This window comes from Erinaceus europaeus, chromosome 4 (genome assembly GCF_950295315.1).
Source record: "Erinaceus europaeus chromosome 4, mEriEur2.1, whole genome shotgun sequence".
Classification (NCBI taxonomy): domain Eukaryota; kingdom Metazoa; phylum Chordata; class Mammalia; order Eulipotyphla; family Erinaceidae; genus Erinaceus; species Erinaceus europaeus.
Window position 1 is genome coordinate 132,866,775 of NC_080165.1, and position 17,261 is coordinate 132,884,035.

The 17,261-nt window shown below is 37.7% G+C and overlaps 1 protein-coding gene across 14 annotated transcripts in view; it reads left to right on the top strand.

The window, feature by feature from the left end:
- FAM184A (family with sequence similarity 184 member A) overlaps window positions 1-17,261 on the top strand; it is a 113,134-nt gene that overhangs the window by 55,193 nt on the left and 40,680 nt on the right. For all 14 annotated transcript variants that reach the window (XR_009549604.1, XR_009549605.1, XM_060190536.1 and 11 more), the window contains exons 7-9: window positions 7,351-7,512; window positions 10,786-10,907; window positions 11,379-11,529. Coding sequence is in view for 12 of the 14 variants with exons in the window: in XM_060190536.1 (XP_060046519.1) it covers window positions 7,351-7,512; window positions 10,786-10,907; window positions 11,379-11,529 (435 nt within the window). In the remaining 2 variants the exon portion in view is untranslated. The remainder of the gene's footprint in view (window positions 1-7,350; window positions 7,513-10,785; window positions 10,908-11,378; window positions 11,530-17,261) is intronic.

Genomic DNA, 17,261 nt, shown 5'->3' on the forward strand with positions numbered 1-17,261 from the left:
CAGTGCTATCTCTATCTCTATCCATCTCTTTCTCTGCATAAAAGAATAAGAAATTTAAAAAATCACTCCAGGACCTATGGAGTCACATAATCACCTTACCTTGGATGGAGCCCGAGCACCATACACAGAATAGATTTTAAATGAATGAAAGAAAGAAAGAGAGAAAGAAAGAAAGAAAGAAAAGAGGGAGAAAGAAATTTCTCTATATATATCCAATAATAATAATAAATTAAAAGTAAAATTCTAGATAATGACCTCAAAAAATGTACTTTAAATTCTGTGCAAAGATAATGTTCTTTAGCCTGGAAAAATACAAAGCTAATAATAGAGCATAATAAAAATTTTGTAAGTCAGAAAGTTGTGGATAAAATGTGTAGAAGTTATAATAGTGCTCATTCCATTCTTTCCTCCGCCCCATAGAGCAACCTCCCTACTGTCTTGTTTCCCTTCCATTTTAGCAGTCTTGTGTGACTTGTAAAGTGGTCTTCAAGTACTTTGTCTGGACATGTCTCATTTTTTCTTTTTTTTTTTTCTCACTAGTGTCATCTCCCTGCATAGTTATTACATTCTGCTTTCTCATTATTATGCTTCTGCTCAGAGAAACTACACCAAAACACAGGGTTCCTAGGCAGACTTATAATTTGTGCTCAGTATTCTTTAATTATCTTTTAAGAGAAGCTACCAAGCACGGCATTGGGGAATGATAGAGAATTAATGTTGCTATTGGTATTGTTAGCTCAATGGCTGCATTTATTGTCTGAGATAATGTGCTGCTAGCTCCCAATCTGCATACTTTTTTTTTTTTGGCAGAAATTGACCTTGTATTTAAATGTCACACTCTCCATGAGAAGGCAGTTTTGTGACCATCTGTGTTTCTCCTAGGTTTTACCCTCAATTTCAAGCAGCTTAAATGTCCCTTCAGCCTACTCATTTTTTTGCTTGTTTTGTTTTTACTTATATTATGGTTACAAATTCTAGTTTGTATGAAAACACTTCAAATAAATCATACTTTTTGGATTAGTCTGTATTATCTGATGTTGTTTAACCCACGTTCATTTACATACATTATAATCACATTTGTTATAATGACAAAGACACATTATAATCACATCCACTGGCATAGAGCTTTTCTGTTTCTTATGTTTACTTTGTCTTCTACCAACATTGTATATCTATTTTTTAATTTTTTTTATTTATAAAAAGGAAACACTGACAAAACCATAGGATAAGAGGGGTAGAACTCCACACAATTCCCACCACCAGAACTCTGTATCCCATCCCCTCCCCTGATAGCTTTCCTATTCTTTATCCCCTCTGGTAGTATGAACCCAAGGTCATTGTGGGATGCAGTAGTTGGAAGGTCTGGCTTCTGTAATTGCTTTCCTGCTGAACATGGGTATTGACAGGTCAATCCATACTCCCAATATTTTTTAAAAATATAATTTTAGGGGGTCGGGCGGTGGCGCAGTGGGTTAAGCGCATGTGGCGCAGAGCGCAGGGACCGGCGTAAGGATCCCGGTTCGAGCCCCCGGCTCCCCACCTGCAGGTGAGTCACTTCACAGGCGGTGAAGCAGGTCTGCAGGTGTCTATCTTTCTCTCCCCCTCTGTCTTCCCTTCCTCTCTCCATTTCTCTCTGTCCTATCCAACAACGGACAACATCAACAATGGCAATAATAATAACCACAACGAGGCTACAACAACAAGGGCAACAAAAAGGGGGAAAAAATGGCCTCTAGGAGCGGTGGATTCATGGTTCAGGCACCGAGCCCAGCAATAACCCTGGAGAAAAAAAAAAAAAAAATATATATATATATATATATATATATATATATATATATAATTTTAAGGGCTGGTTGGTGCTGCTTCAGATACAATGCACATGTTACATTGCATAAGAACCTGGGCTCAAGCCCCTAATCCCCACCTGCAGGGGGAAAGGAAGCCTCACAAATAATGAAACAATGCTGCAGGTCTCTATCTCTGTTTCTCCTCTCCTCGCATTTTCAATCTGTATCCAAAATAAATAAAAATAAAATATTTTTCACAAAAATTATTATCTTTATTTGATAGTCAGAAATTGAGAGGAAAGGACACACACACACACACACACACACACACTTCTCAAGACCTGCAGCATTGCCTCATCGCTTGTGAAACTCTCCCCTGCAGGTGGGGACCAGGGGCTTGAGCCTGGTTCCTAGCACATTGTAACATGCGCTCAACCAGGTGTGCCACTACCTGGCCCCCTAAAATCTAGTTTTAAATAGGGTTTATCTCACTTATTGACTGATAAGTAGATATTATTATGGTAAGACAAAAGGAATTCAGGGATACGTCACAAAAACAAAGTGTTTCTTTTAGAAAAAAAAATTCTAGTGCACTATTTTTATTAATTGGTTGGTCTTGATATTATTACAAGTTTTATGGCCTAAAATTATAAATATGTTAACTGTGAATTTAAATGATGCATTTACGTCAGTTATAGTAGGATATCATCTTTGCAGACAAAATACTGGATTAAATGACCAATAAATCTAACTTGATGGTGCTTCAAAATGTCCCTGTTGGGGGGTCAGGCGGTAACACAGCAGGTTAAGCGCACATGGTGTGAAGCACAAGAACCGGCGTAAGGATCCCGATTCCGGCCCCGGGCTCCCCACCTGCAAGGGAGCCACCTCACAAGCGGTGAAGCAGGTCTGCAGGTGTCTATCTTTCTCTTCCCCTCTGTGTCTTCCCCTCCTCTCTCCATTTCTCTCTACCCTATCCAATAACAACAACAGCAGTAACAACAACAATAATAATAACAACAGTGATAAACAACAAGGGCAACAAATGGGAAAAAAATAGCCTCCAGTAGCAGTGGATTCATAGTGCAGGCACCAAGCCCCAGCAATAAAGACCCAGGTTCAAACTCTATGAGTCCCCACCTGTAAGAGGGAAGCTTCGTGAGTGGTGAAGCAGTGCAGGTGTCTCTCTGTCTCCCATCCTCTCTTTATCATCCTCCTTTTTGATTTCTGTCTGTCTCTATCCAATAAATATAATCATAAAAAAATAAGGTCCCTATTGCATTTAAGTTGTATCTTTTCTTCTGGATATAAACTTAAAAAAATACTTGATGGAAAATGAGACAGACAGACCAGAGCACCTCTCAGACATGTGCATATGCAGAGCTGAGGATCAAATCTAAGGTCTCACACCTCCTCATAAGCTTTTTTAAGAAGTTTGATGTTTGTTTATTCACTAATTTATATATATTTTGCCACCAAGATTATCACTGAGACTTGGTGCCTGTGCAATGACTCCACTGCTCTCAGTAGCCATTTTCTTTCCTTTTTTTTCTTTATTGATGAGGTTGAAGAGAGAAGAAGAGAGAAAGGAAGGCACCTGCAACACTGCGTCAGGACTTGTGAATCTTTCCCTCTTCTGCTGGCAGGGAGCATGAGTCCACCACCTCCATGTTAATGTGTGTGCTCTACTAGTACGTTGGGTCTATCACCTTTGGCCCCAATGTAAACATATTCAAGTACATATGTGGCTGAGTATTTAATTAAAATGCATTTCAGTTGGATTTATTATAAAGGGTTATATCATAGTTGATATACAACATGATAGACAACAGATCATTAATCTGATCTATGAATAATGTATTTGCCAAGTGTATAAATCTCATCATTGAGAAAATCAGCTCCCTATAAATAAGATAAAACTAGTTTTCCATTGCTGTTTAACAAATTACCAAAAAAAAAAAAAAAAAAAAAAAAAACCTTAGAGGCTTAAGACAATACATGCTTATTATCTCGCAGTTTCATGGGTTATTAGTTCCCATTTAGATGAACAGGATCCCACCAGGCTGAAATCACAGTAGCAGTGAGGTTACAATTCCACGTAAGGGAACAGCTTCTTTCAAGCTGTTGGTCGTTATCAGGTTTCATTTCCTTTTAACTATACAGTTGAGGTCCCAGCTTTCTTGGCCAGAAACTGCTACATTTTGCTTTTAGAAGCAGCCATCAAATACTCACTCCATGGCATCCTTCTCTTAACATAGCAAGTTTACTTCTCTAAAATGAGTAGGAAAACCTCAGCAGCTTCAAGGTTCTCTAACTTCTTGTAAGTGCTCACCTGATCAGGTTGGGCCTATCCGTCATGGTTTCCTTTTTCAATTATTTCAGAGTCAGCTACTCAGGGACCTTAATAATTTCTGCAAGATTTCTTTTGCCAAGTAAGTATGTTGAGAGTGACATCTCATCGTATTTGCTAGTTCCAAGAAAGTGAGAGTCGTTTTAGAATTCTCATTACTATAGCAAGCAAATAACTTACTTCTCTGACTCCTTTGGAAAGCTAACTTAAAAATGCTATTACATTAGCTCAAGCAAGAAATTATTAGTATCCTGACCGGGAAAGTAAAGGTGGAAGTGGGGGATGGTTATTAAAAATATAGAGTCAGTATAGAGTCGATATGGTGAGTTGTTTATAGGAAATGATTCAAGTATATACCTTAGGTATTTGGATGGTTTATAATGTCACTGTTAAAGATGGGGATTATAGGAAGAAATTACAGGAGGGAAATATACAGGAATGCCAAGACCTTAAATTGTTATGGTGACTTTCAAGTGTTTTTAAAGTATCTAAACTTGAATTAAGAAGAATTTCATCTTAAAGGTAAAGATTATTCTTTTCCAATTAAAGCCATTTCTCTGGAAGTACTTGCTTGAGGATAGTTAATGAGAAGAAATCTGGCAACAGAGAAGAGGACCACATTGAATTAATCAAGTCACAGAAAGAGATTAAGAAGCACATACAGGGTGGGAGGGGGGGAGGTGCACTGGGCTGAGTGCACAGAGAGTGTGAAGCAAATGACAGGCATAAAGATCCTTGTTCGAGCCCTGACTCCCCACCTGCAGGGGAGTCGCTTCACAAGTGGTGAAGCAGGTCTGTAGGAGTCTATCTTTCTCTCCCCCTCCTGTCTTCCTCTCCTCTCTCCATTTCTCTCTGATATATCCAACAACAATGACATCAGTAACAACAACAATAATAATAATCACAGCAATGATAAAACAACAAGGGCAACAAAAATGGGGAAAAATAGTTTCCAGGAGCAGTGGATTCATGATGCAGGCATTGATCCCCAGCAATAACTCTGGAGGCAAAAAGGGGGGTGGGGGAAGCAGGTGGTGGTGCACCTGGTTGAGCGCACAAGTTACAATGCACAAGGGCCCAGGTTTGAGCCCCTGGTCCCCAACCTGCAGGGGGAAATCACAAGTGGTGAAGCAGGGCTGTAGATATCTCTCTCCCTCTCTATCTCCACCTTCCCTCTCAATTTCTGGCTGTCTCTATCTAATAAGTAAGTAAAAGATAATTAAATTTTTTTAATTTAAAAAAATTAGAGGAAAGCTATCATGGGAGGGGGTAGGTTATGGAGACTGGGTGGTGGGAATTGTGTGGAGTTGTACCCCTTCTACCTTATGGTTTTGTTCATTAATCCTCTCTTAAATAAAAAATTTTAAAAAAAATTAGAAACTAGAGTGGAAAGGTATAATATGGATAATATGTGACACTATTCATCTAAGGGTCTATGTAAATGCAAGAGAAGAGAAAAATGAAGTTAGGTTTTTTCTTCAACCAAATATCAAAGAAGTTACAGCATGAGTTAGGAATTAAAATGTAACATCATCACGAATACATATGCATATAAATAAAATATGAAAATATAATTAGTGGGACTGAGCAGTGGCACACCCAGCTGAGCACACACATCATCACCTTGCACAAGGATCTGGGTTCGAGCCACTACTACCCACCTTTAGGAGGAAAACTTCACAAATGGTGAAGCAGATCTGAAGGTATCTATCTTCTGTATAATTTATATCTGTCCTAGCAAAATTGTTTTAAAAAAGCAAGGAAAAAGTGGTTGCTGAGAGCAGTGGATTTGTCATTCAGACCAGTAATAATCCTAATAATAACCGTGGTAGCAAAATAAGGGGAGAACAATATTTGCTCAGTTAAAGCAAAAACTTCTATGGGGTCAGGTGGTGGCACACCTAGTTAAGTGCACACATTACAGTGCACAAATAGCCGGGTTCAAGCCCCTGGTCCCCACCTGCAGGGGAAAGCTTCAGAAGTGGTGAAACAGGGCTGCAGGTGTCTCTCTGTCTCTTTTATCACTCAACCTCCTCCTCCTCTCAATTTCTCTGTCTCTATGCCAATAATAAATAAAAAGATTTAAAAATTAAGTAAAAAAAAATAAATCCTTTTTAAAAGAAAAGAGCTAAAACTTCTACATATCAAACCACCATGATGAAAATTATGAGAAAAAGCTGAGTAGTGTTGGAATAATTGGTCTGCAAATTATATTAACAAAATTTACATATTTAACACCTTAAGGATGATTATAAAACACTTTTAACTCATCCACCCCCTACAAAAATAACATAAGAAAAGCACAGATACCTTATTTTTTCAAGTATCTCTTTTTAAATATTTCTATTATTGGGGTTAATGTCTTACAGTGTACTTGTTGATATGTGGGATACAATTTCTCATATCCACATAGATCAAGCAATAGGACCCCACGGTTCCCTCCACCCTTTCCTACAGTGTCCTTTGCTGTAGTGTAACACACCCAGTCCAAATTTTGCTTTGTGATTTACTACTCTGTCCTTGTTTCTAAAATCCCACCTATCAGTGAGATCATCCAGTTTGCATCCTTCTCTTTTTGACTTATTTCACTTAGCATGGTATCTTCAAGTTCCATCCAAGATGAGGCTTAATCTTTTGTAACAGCTAAGGAGTATTCTATTGTGTTAATATACCATAATTTTCTTTTTGAAAATAACTTTTTATTATTTTTATTTATTTATTGGATAGAGATAGCCAGAAATCAAGAGAAAAGAAGATGATACAGAGGGAGAGAGATGGAGACACCTGCTACAACACTTGCTTTACCACTCACAAAGCTTTCCCCCTGCAGGTGGGGACCAAGGGGCTCAAACTTGGGTCCTTATGTATTGGAACATACGCACTTAGCCAGGTGAACCACCACCTGTTTTCTTAGCCATTCATCTGTCCTTGGACATCTGGGTTGCTTCCAAGTTTTTGCTATTACAAAATTTGCTTCTATAAATATAGGTAAACATATATCTCATTTTTATTAGGAGAAAAAAACCAGGGATCATAAATATGAACATATTTGAAAAATATAAAGGCTGTCATGTTTATTTATATGCTTCAAGTTATCAAGGAAGGTTCATTCAGTAAAATTACCACTGAAGAAATAGACTTCAAGAAACATAATTTACTGTTTTGCTAGTCAGGTATGATGACTTGTATTAAAAGTACTCTGCCTATTTGCAGATTGGCCGCCTCCAAGATCTGGTAAGAAAGAGTGAACAAGGTCTTGGCTCTGCCGAAGGATTCATTGCTAGTCTTCAGAGCTCACAAGAAAGGCTTCAGAATGAGCTTGATGTCACAAAAGGCAGGCTGAAGGATACCAAGGATGCTCTGTTAAATGTTGAGGTAATTTCATAATGTCCCTTAATCTAAATACATCAAGAAAAAAAATGTGTAATTTAGTCAGTTCACATTGCATAAATTTTTGTATTAGCTTCCTAGAGTTGTTGCAACAAAGTATTACAAAGTAGATGGTTTAAAACAATAAAGAAATTATCTGGGAGTCGGGTTGTAGCGCAGTGGGTTAAGCGCAGGTGGCGCAAAGCACAAGGACCGGCATGAGGATCCCGGTTCGAACCCCGGCTCCCCACCTACAGGGGAGTCGCTTCACAGGCGGTGAATAATAACTACAACAATAAAACAACAAGGGCAACAAAAGGGAATAAATAAATAAAATAAATATTAAAAAAAAATTTTAAAAAAAGAAATTATCTCCAAATTCTAGAGGCTTGATGTCTAAAACCAAGGAGCTGTCAGGATATTTATTATACTAAATAAAGGACTCACTTGAGGATGACCTCATTTTAACTAATTGCATTTTTACTGATTGACTAATAATCCAAGTATGGGAGTTATGATTTCCATATATTTCTCAGGTGACACAGTCTTACCCATAGTAATTAGTATGCCTACTTCTTTACAGATAAACATTTCAGCTCTGATATATGGAATAACTAAGGGGTCCTGTTAACCACAAATTTCAGAAAGTTTCTGTTTTCCCTCCTATTATCGTTAGGTAGCAAATATTTAGAACTACCTTCAAAAACAGAGAAAAAAAAGAGTCCATACAACTAGGAAAGAGTGATTTAGGGTACAGATTCACAGATAAGATTGTTTGGGTGTATATTCTGGATTTACCATTTAGTGTTTAACTTTAGGCTAATTTCTTACTGTAACCCTTGATTTCTGTCATCTGAATAATGCATATGGAGTATGGGATAGTAATATACATCACACCTCTGTTCTAACTCTAAAATGATGTGAATCATTTACAGCGCAGTGCTTAGCAAAATAATAGACACTCAGTGAGGCTGTTTTGTCATAGTATTTGAAAAAAAACTTGTAGTTTAGAATTGGTGACATTTCTGCTTCACAAGTAATGAAGCAAGTCTGCAGGTTATATTTTTTTCTCCCTCTTCCTATCCCCCCCTCCTTTCTTAATTTCTCTGTCTTTTCCAGTAAAATGGAAAAAAATGGCCACCAGGAGTTGAGGACTCATAGTGCCATAGTGCAGGCACTGAGTTTCAGCAATAAATCCTGGAGGAAAAAAAAAAATGGTGACATTTCAAAAGCATGCAAACATGGACTCTTTAATTGGCATACATGTGTATAGTACATACATAATTCTGTTTACATTTTATATAACATAATTATACTGTATACTTTGAATACTAATTAATGGTCAATATTCTATGGCAAAAAGACATTTCTTTTCTTAGCCTTTCCCTTCTATTTTAGGTATGTTCCTAGGGGGTCCATGAATTTAGTAATCTTTGCTGAGCTTGATAGCTAACATGGAGGTGGACTATGACTATTGTCTGGGAAGATGGTGTCAGATTTATTATATAATACATAATATATAACATAATAACACTAATGAATATTACAGAACATTTTTCTAGTTTTGGGCTTACATTATCTTTTTTTAAAAATTTTTTACTTGTAAAAAGGAAACATTGACAAAACCATAGGATAAGAGAGGTACAACTTCACACTATTCCCACCACCAGACCTCCATATCCTATCCCCTCCCCTTCCTATTCTTTAACCCTATGGGAGTATGGACCCAAGATCATTGTGGGGTACAGAAGGTGGAAGGTCTGGCTTCTGTAATTGCTTCCCTGCTGAACATGGACGTTGACCGGTAGATCCATACTCCCAGCCTGTCTCTCTCTTTCCCTAGTGGGGAAGGGCTCTGGGGAAGTAGAGCTACAGGACACATTGGTGGGTTGTCTGTCCAGGGAAGTCTGGTCACATCCTGCTAGCATCTGGGAACCTAGTGGCTGAAAAGAGAGTTAACATACAAAGCCAAACAAATTGTTGACTAATCATGGACCTAATTGGCTAGAATAGTGCAGAAGTATTGGGGGGGGGGTCCTCCATTTTGTTGATAGCTATTAAACATATTTTAGTTATATTTCAAAGGGCCTGTAGCTATCCTAGTGTTTTTTTTTTTTTCCTGAGCCTAAAATCTGATATGCAGGTGGATCCAAGTTATTGTCTAGGGAGATGATGTCATGGCTGGGAAAAGGACCAGAAAACTGAATCAGGGAAGAGAGTAGCTCCCTAATATGGGAAAGGGGTATAAATATTGTTGACTGTAAACCCCATCAATTTGATGTGATCTGGGGCCCATAATTAGCTTAGGAGATTGTGTGACCTCTGCATCCTTGTAGATCTGAGCTCACATTCCATGCTGCCCCAGTATCGACCTATCTTCCTCAGGTGTAGCAGAGTATGTCGTCCATCCTCCCTTCAGGGGCTTACATTATCTTATTGCTAATTCAAAGCCCAATTAGGGCAGCAACTAGCTCCCAAACTTGAAAAGTATTATAAATACTGTACCACATCAATCTGACTGGAGGCCCATATGTATTCATATTTAGCACAGGAGTCTGTATAACTTTTGAGTCTCTGTGATCATAGTCCTGTAGTGTCACAGTCCATGGTCATAGCTGGAAACATCCTAGGCTGCACTTACTATAGGACCAATGTTCCTTGAATAACAGAGTAGGATGACCCAGCCTTGCTTTGGTTAGTGGGTTACTCTTTCCCATTGTTAGTTTATAGTGAGGGTAAAGTCCTGGAGAGAGCCACAGAAGGGCTTAGGAGGATATTACTAACGAAAGTGACCAGTGATGGTAAAACAGCTGTCTGTTAGAAGTCTTAAGTCCATGGTATGTATGGGGGAATCCAAGGATTCCCTGACTAGGACCTCAGGTGATGAGGGGGCCAGAAGGCCATCATTATGTCAGCTAGTCTCTTGCCCTTTACGCGCTTTTGTCGTCCCTTCTTGTTAAAGCCTTGGATGTCATTTGTTGTACCCAAGCTAGTATTAGGTTTACTAAATCATCTTTTCCTTAGATATTTAGTAAATGTAGACCTTTTTGTCTTGGTCTGTACTGCATTTTAATGAGATTATTTGCTTTAATGTTCCTTTATTAATAAAGATCCTTCATAAAACAAGACAAAAAATAAAACTTAGAGTCATTATCATAAAAGAATTGTGCTGCTGGAATTTCAAAATTACAGTGTAAACAAGCATTCTATGTACTTGAAAGGACAATCAGTGACTCTGCATTAAAGACTATACTTCATTGAAAAGTTTTTGTTCCTCAGGGTGAGCTAGAACAAGAAAGGCAACAGCATGAAGAAACACTGGCTGCCATGAAAGAAGCAGAGAAGCACAGAGTCAACAAAATGGCCCATGATTTAGAAGTAAAATGGACTGAAAATCTTAGGTACATTTTCAATATATATATTATATGTATATATGTATATATATATATGTTATATAGATATATTATATTACTATAATGTAATATTACCAATGAATATTACAAAACATTTTTCTAGATTTTGACTTACATTATCTTATCGCTTATGAAGTTTTCCCATGATTAGATGTAGAGAAATTGGAGTTCTCTTTTTTATTTGTTTGTTTCTTTGTTTGAATACTGATTACATTTTTTCTGATTTCATCTTGAAAATAAAACAGGCAGAGTACTAGTATTCTGCCATTGAAAAATCAGTGATATTGGGTAAATTACTAAGATAATTTTTACTTTGTAGGTCTTAATTACAAAATCATTAGCTCTCATTTTGAGCCATCCTTTGAGAAAAATTAGTTAAATATTGAGACAGTGTGCAGCCAACTATACTGCATTTGTTGTGAGGCATAATTCACTTAAAATGAATTTGTTTTACTTTAGACAAGAATGTTCTAAACTTCGTGAAGAACTAAGGCTTCAACATGAAGAGGACAAGAAGTCAACAATGTCTCAACTTTTGCAATTAAAAGAGCGAGAGAAAAATGCAGCCAAGGACTCATGGCAGAAAAAAGTAGAAGACCTCCTAAACCAGGTAATTAATATTCTGTATGTTACAAGTTCTCACTTTCCTGTACATTTCCAAACTTGCAAAAACTGATAAAATATTGCACGCTAACTCACTGTCTTGTTAGTTTACACAACAAAGACTTCAACTTGTTTAATATATAAAAATCAAGGAAACCTAGTTATAAATTTATGAAGCATTGTGCTAAATATTTATGTTATCATGAAATCCAAGTGAGAACAATTTATACTTTTCTGTTTAATATTTGAACCGAACACTTGAACGGAAAATTATCTACTTTTTGGAAGTATAATTTTTTTTTCCAGTCATCAGATACTATTTAGGCAGAGAAATATAAAATGTATTAGATAGAGACTTATTACCAGGAACTAAAAGTGAACAGCTTTCTTACTGGAAATATGTTTCCTGTTACACTTCAAATTGACATAAAGGAAAAAGTGGTGTTATTCCTAAGTCTTTCTTATGATATGTTCATTTTTCTTGAGTATTTGTGGCTATAATTAAAAGGATTTGTACATTTTCACTCATTCTAAGTTTGTGAATCCCTATTGTTCTGCAAAGCCAGTAATTACATAGGACTGACTGTATGAGTCACCCAGTTGATAAGCAAGTACAAAGCTTGAACAAGAAGCAGCTTGGTAATTTAGTGCTAAAATCCACTATGTCTTTCTATTTGTGATTATGATGAATTTCTAAAAAAAACAGGATACACTTTTTTTGGTAAGAAATTTGTTACATGGGTACATAAATGCCAGTGTCTTTCAGGAGTATTGGGACCTGCCAACTTGTATCTAGTATTTAATAATTTATAATGCTAATCTGAAAAAGGAACATATATATGTGTACATATATATATATATATGATGCTTTCTGAAAAAAATTAATATATTTGAGACTCAGACAAAAGTAAGAAAAAAAAACAGCTCTCACTAGAAGTTGGGAATCATGTTATCGTTACTTACAAGTTACCATTTGTATACTTAATTTGAATTTTTAGAGATCTGGAAGGACAGATTTTACTGTAGAGTGATAGTACTTTTTTTTGTGTTCTGTACTAAGAAAGATCTAATTAGTTCAATTATATGATAAAAATGAAAAATTGCCTTGTTTAATAAATAGTAACTTGAAAACTATTGAGAACATTTTTTTGGCACTGTAAAGAGAGTCTCTCACTTACACAATTATTTTCCTATTTGTTTATTTGATTGTTTTACAAGTGCACTGCTCAGCTTTGATTTATGGTGGTGTTAGGAATTGAACCTAGGATCTCTGGTTCCTCAGGCATGACAGTCTTTTGTGTAAACAAACCACTGTGCTGTTTCCTCAGTCTCAATAATTTCTATTAAACTACTTTACTCATCATTCCTTTAATTTCCCTTATATAAAAATGTCACATTCTACCCCTGCTCCTATTACTCTTTTTCTTTCCCTCTTTTTTATGTGTGTCTATTCTGCACTGTCAACTCCCAAAAGAATTATAATGCTTTGTACCTTATAGTTCTGTGTATCATAAAATATTATACATTGGCTCTAGATTTTATCAGTGCCACAGAAAGAATAATTTAATAACTTTTCATGCAGATAAGTCATAAGTATCAAGATAACTGGAAATTAATTGCCTGGAAAGGTAAAACTATGCTGTGAAATGAGAAATGGTATGCAAAGACCATTCCTTTTCCTCCACTTGTAAAAATGTATAGGTTTTGCACATTATCTAATATGGTGCATAGCTGTTGCACTTTGGGTTTATGTATACCTAAAGAAAGTTGAGTTTAAAAAATGTCACAGCAGGGTGGGGGTGACAGCATAATGGTTATGCAAACAGACTCTCATGCCTGAGGCTCCTAAGTCCCAGGTTCAATCCCCCACACCACCATAAGCCAGAGCTGAGCAGTGCTCTGGTGTTTCTCTGTGTGTGTCTCTCTCTGCATCTCTCTCAAAAATAAAAAAAATTAATAAAAAAAAATTAAAAAAAAAATGTCACAGCAGTGAAGCATCCTTAAGTACAGCAATACTTCCGTGTGGTGTGCTGAGGATGCTAACTTGAATCATACATGTGGCAAAGCATGTGCCCTCCCAGATGAACTGTATTACTAGCCTCTAATTTGTCTTTCATATGAATTAAATAATTGACAGGTAATTTGACTTAAACTAGCCTTGATGGCCTGCCTCTGAAGAAAAGCATAAAAAAGTATTTTTGAATTATATGAATTTCATATTACAGAAATTTCCAAAAGCTCTTATTTTCAGTCTATGCTCCAGTCAGTCTAACCTTTCAGTTTTGTTTAATACATCATTGTGTTCTTTGCTTCTACCCTATTATTACACTTCAGTCCAAGATTTATACTTGGTAAGTTAATTGTTGTGTACTGTTGAATTCCCTCTAAAGCAAAAGAAACTACACTCTTAAAATTCAACTCTTCTCAGGGCCGGGTGGAGATGCACCTGGTTGAGTGAGTTGCAATGCGCAAAGACCCAGGTTCAAGCCTCCGGTCCCCACCTGCAGGGGGAAAGCTTTTCGGTGGTGAAGCAGGGTTGCAGGTGTCTTTCTATCTCCTTCCCTCTCTGTCTCTCCCTTCTGCTCGATTTCTGACTGTCTCTATCCAATAAATAAATAAAGATAATAAAAAATTTTAAAAATTCAACTCTTCTCTAAAGAAATGCAATTATATAGTCATTTTTTCCCCTCCAGGGTTATTGCTGGGCTCAGTGCCTGCACCATGAATCCACCACTCCTGGAGGCCATTTTCCCCCCCTTTTTGTTGTAGCTTTGTTGTGGTTATTATTATTGCCATTGTTGATGTCGTTTGTTGTTGGATGGGACAGAGAGAAATGGAGAGAGGAGGGGAAGACAGAGAGGGGGAGAGAAAGACAGACACCTGCAGACCTGCTTCACCGCCTGTGAAGCGACTCCCCTGCAAGTGGGGAGCCGGGGGGCTCAAAGCGGGATGCTTACCTGGTCCCTGCGCTTTGCGCCACATGCGCTTAACCCACGGCGCCACTGCCCGACCCCCTATATAGTCATTTTTAATCCTAGCTTCTATTTATGATCCTAAAATGCTATGTTATAGTCATTTGTTTTACTGGTTTTCAAGGCATACTGTATTTTGTCATCCATATGATAAGTTCATGTTCCAATGTCCTGATTCAGAGCAACGGACTGAGAAACTTGGAGACACACAAATGATCCAGACACAGAACTGCTGAATTATGTAGTTTATGCCTGACTCTCCATTTTTAACTATGAGGCCCAAAGACCCTTGCTGACTAATGTGTCTGACAGTGTCAGCTCTCTACACTTTAATAATCTAACAGGAGTATTTGTATATAGATACCTATAATAAATGTCACTGTGAAGCAGTTTTTTCCAAGTGATCAATGCAGGGTTGTTTTTTTTTTTTTTTTTTAACTATGGGAGCAGTGGTTTGCTGGGACTGGCTCCAGTCAGCTTTCAATAACTGACTGTGTGTATGTCTTCCCAACACCATGTTCAGGAACCTCATGTTAGTGATTTGCTATTATTGTGGGCTTAGTTACAATACAGACATCAGCAACTACTACGAATCAGAGGTTTGTGTTTCAAGGTTACTTTTTATCATTGTAGTAGAGTTACTGACATATATAGGTACAATTTCTCATTTCCCTGTGGTAGACATCTGCAGTGTTCCTTCCCCTCTTTCCCTGCGTCTTTTGCAATACACCCTACCTAGTCCAAGTTTCATTTTGTATTTTCCCCTTTTTGTCCCTGTTTCTTTATTTCCTTCTTTATTTTAATTTATAAAAAGGAAACACTGACAAAACCATAGGATAAGAGGGGTACAACTCCACACAATTCCTACCACCAGAACTCTGTATCCCATTCCCTCTCCTGATAGCTTTCCTATTCTTTAACCTGCTGGGAGTATGGACCCAATGTCATTGTGGAATGCAGAAGGTGGAAGGTCTGGCTTCTGTAATTGCTTCCCCGCTGAACATGGCAGTTGACAGGTCGATCTATACTCCCAGCCTGCCTCTCTCTTTCCCTAGTGGGGCAGGGCTCTGGGGAAGCAGAGATCCAGGACATATTGGTGGGGCTGTCTGTCCAGGGAAGTGTGGTCAGCATCCTGCTAAAATCTGGAACCTGGTGGCTGAAAAGAGAGTTAACATACAAAGCCCAACAAATTAATGACCAATCATGAACCTAAAGGCTGGAATAGTGCAGATGAAGAGTTGGAGTAGGGGACCTCCATTCTGTAGATAGCTAGTAGGCATATTTTAGTTATATTCCAAAAGGCCTGTGGCTATCCTAGCTTTCTTCTTCTCCTTCTTCTTCTCCTTCTCCTTCTCCTTCTCCTTCTTCTTCTTCTTCTATTTCTTCTTCTTCTTCTTCTTCCTCTTCCTCTTCCTCTTCCTCTTCTCCTTCTCCTTCTCCTTCTTCCCCTTCCCCTTCCCCTTCTCCTTCTCCTTATTCTTCTTTGTTTTCTTCTTTGTCTTCTTTTTTTTTTTTCCCCCGAGCCTGAAATCTGATATGCAGGTGGATCCAAGTTTTTGTCTGGGGAGATGATGTCATGGCTGGAAGAAGGACCAGAAAGCTGGATCAGGGAGGAGATTAACTCCCTAATATGTGAAACGTGTATAAATATTGTTGACTGTAGATCCCATTGATTTGATGTGATCTGGGGCCCATATTCAGCTTAGGAGACTATGTGACCTCTGCATCCCTGTAGATCTGAGCTCACATTCTGTGGTCATGAGTAGGAAAATTCCAAGCTGCCCCAATATCAACCCATCGTCTTCAAGTGGAGCATAGACTATGTTGTCCAGCCTTACTTCTGAGGATGGAACATTCTCTACTGTTGTTAATCCAAGTTGAGGGCAAGGTCCTACGAGGGGCCCACAAAGGGGTCTATTGTGTTATTCCTTCTAGAGATGACCGGTAACAATGAAGAGAGGGATTTATTTGAAGTCTAGGCCCATCATGTCTGTTTGGGAATCTCAGAACTCCCAGAATAGGGCCCCAGCTTGTTCTTGTTTCATAAATTCCACTTATAAGTGAGATCGTCTGCTATTTGTCATTCTTTTTTGGCTTATCTCACTTAATATTCTTTCAAGTCCCATCCAAGAAGAAGCAAAGGAAATGACTTTATCATTTTAAACAACTGAGTAGTATTCCATTGTGTATACATGCCACTTTATTGGCCACTCATCTGTTGTTGGACATCTGGGTTGCTTCCAAGATTGGGTTGTTAGGAATTTTCCTGCTATGAACAAAGATATGCATCTACCTCTTTACATAGGTATTTTTGTTTCCTTTGGATAAAGCCCCAGGAGAAATTGTGTGGTCATAGGGTAAGTTCATTTATGGTGTTCTGAGAAAACTTCCAGACTGTTTTTCACAAGGCCTGTACCAATTTACACTTAATTACAAGCAGTGTATAAAGGTCCTTTTCCCTCAACCTTGACAATATTTTTTGTTTATCTTTTCTAAGATATGATATTCTCACAGGTGTATAGTGGTATCTTAGTGCTGTCTTTATTTGATAATGTGACTTTGAGTACTTTGTCTGTCAACCCTCTGAAGACTCTGTCCCTGTCCTTGACCCATTTTTTTATCTCTTTATTGGGGGATTAATGTTTTATAGTTGACAGTATATACAGTAGTTTGTACATGCATAATATACAACCCCTGCTAAGTCCTCTGCCACCTCCCAGCCTTTATCTCTGTTTTAAGTGAGCACTATTAAATACTTCTTAAAATA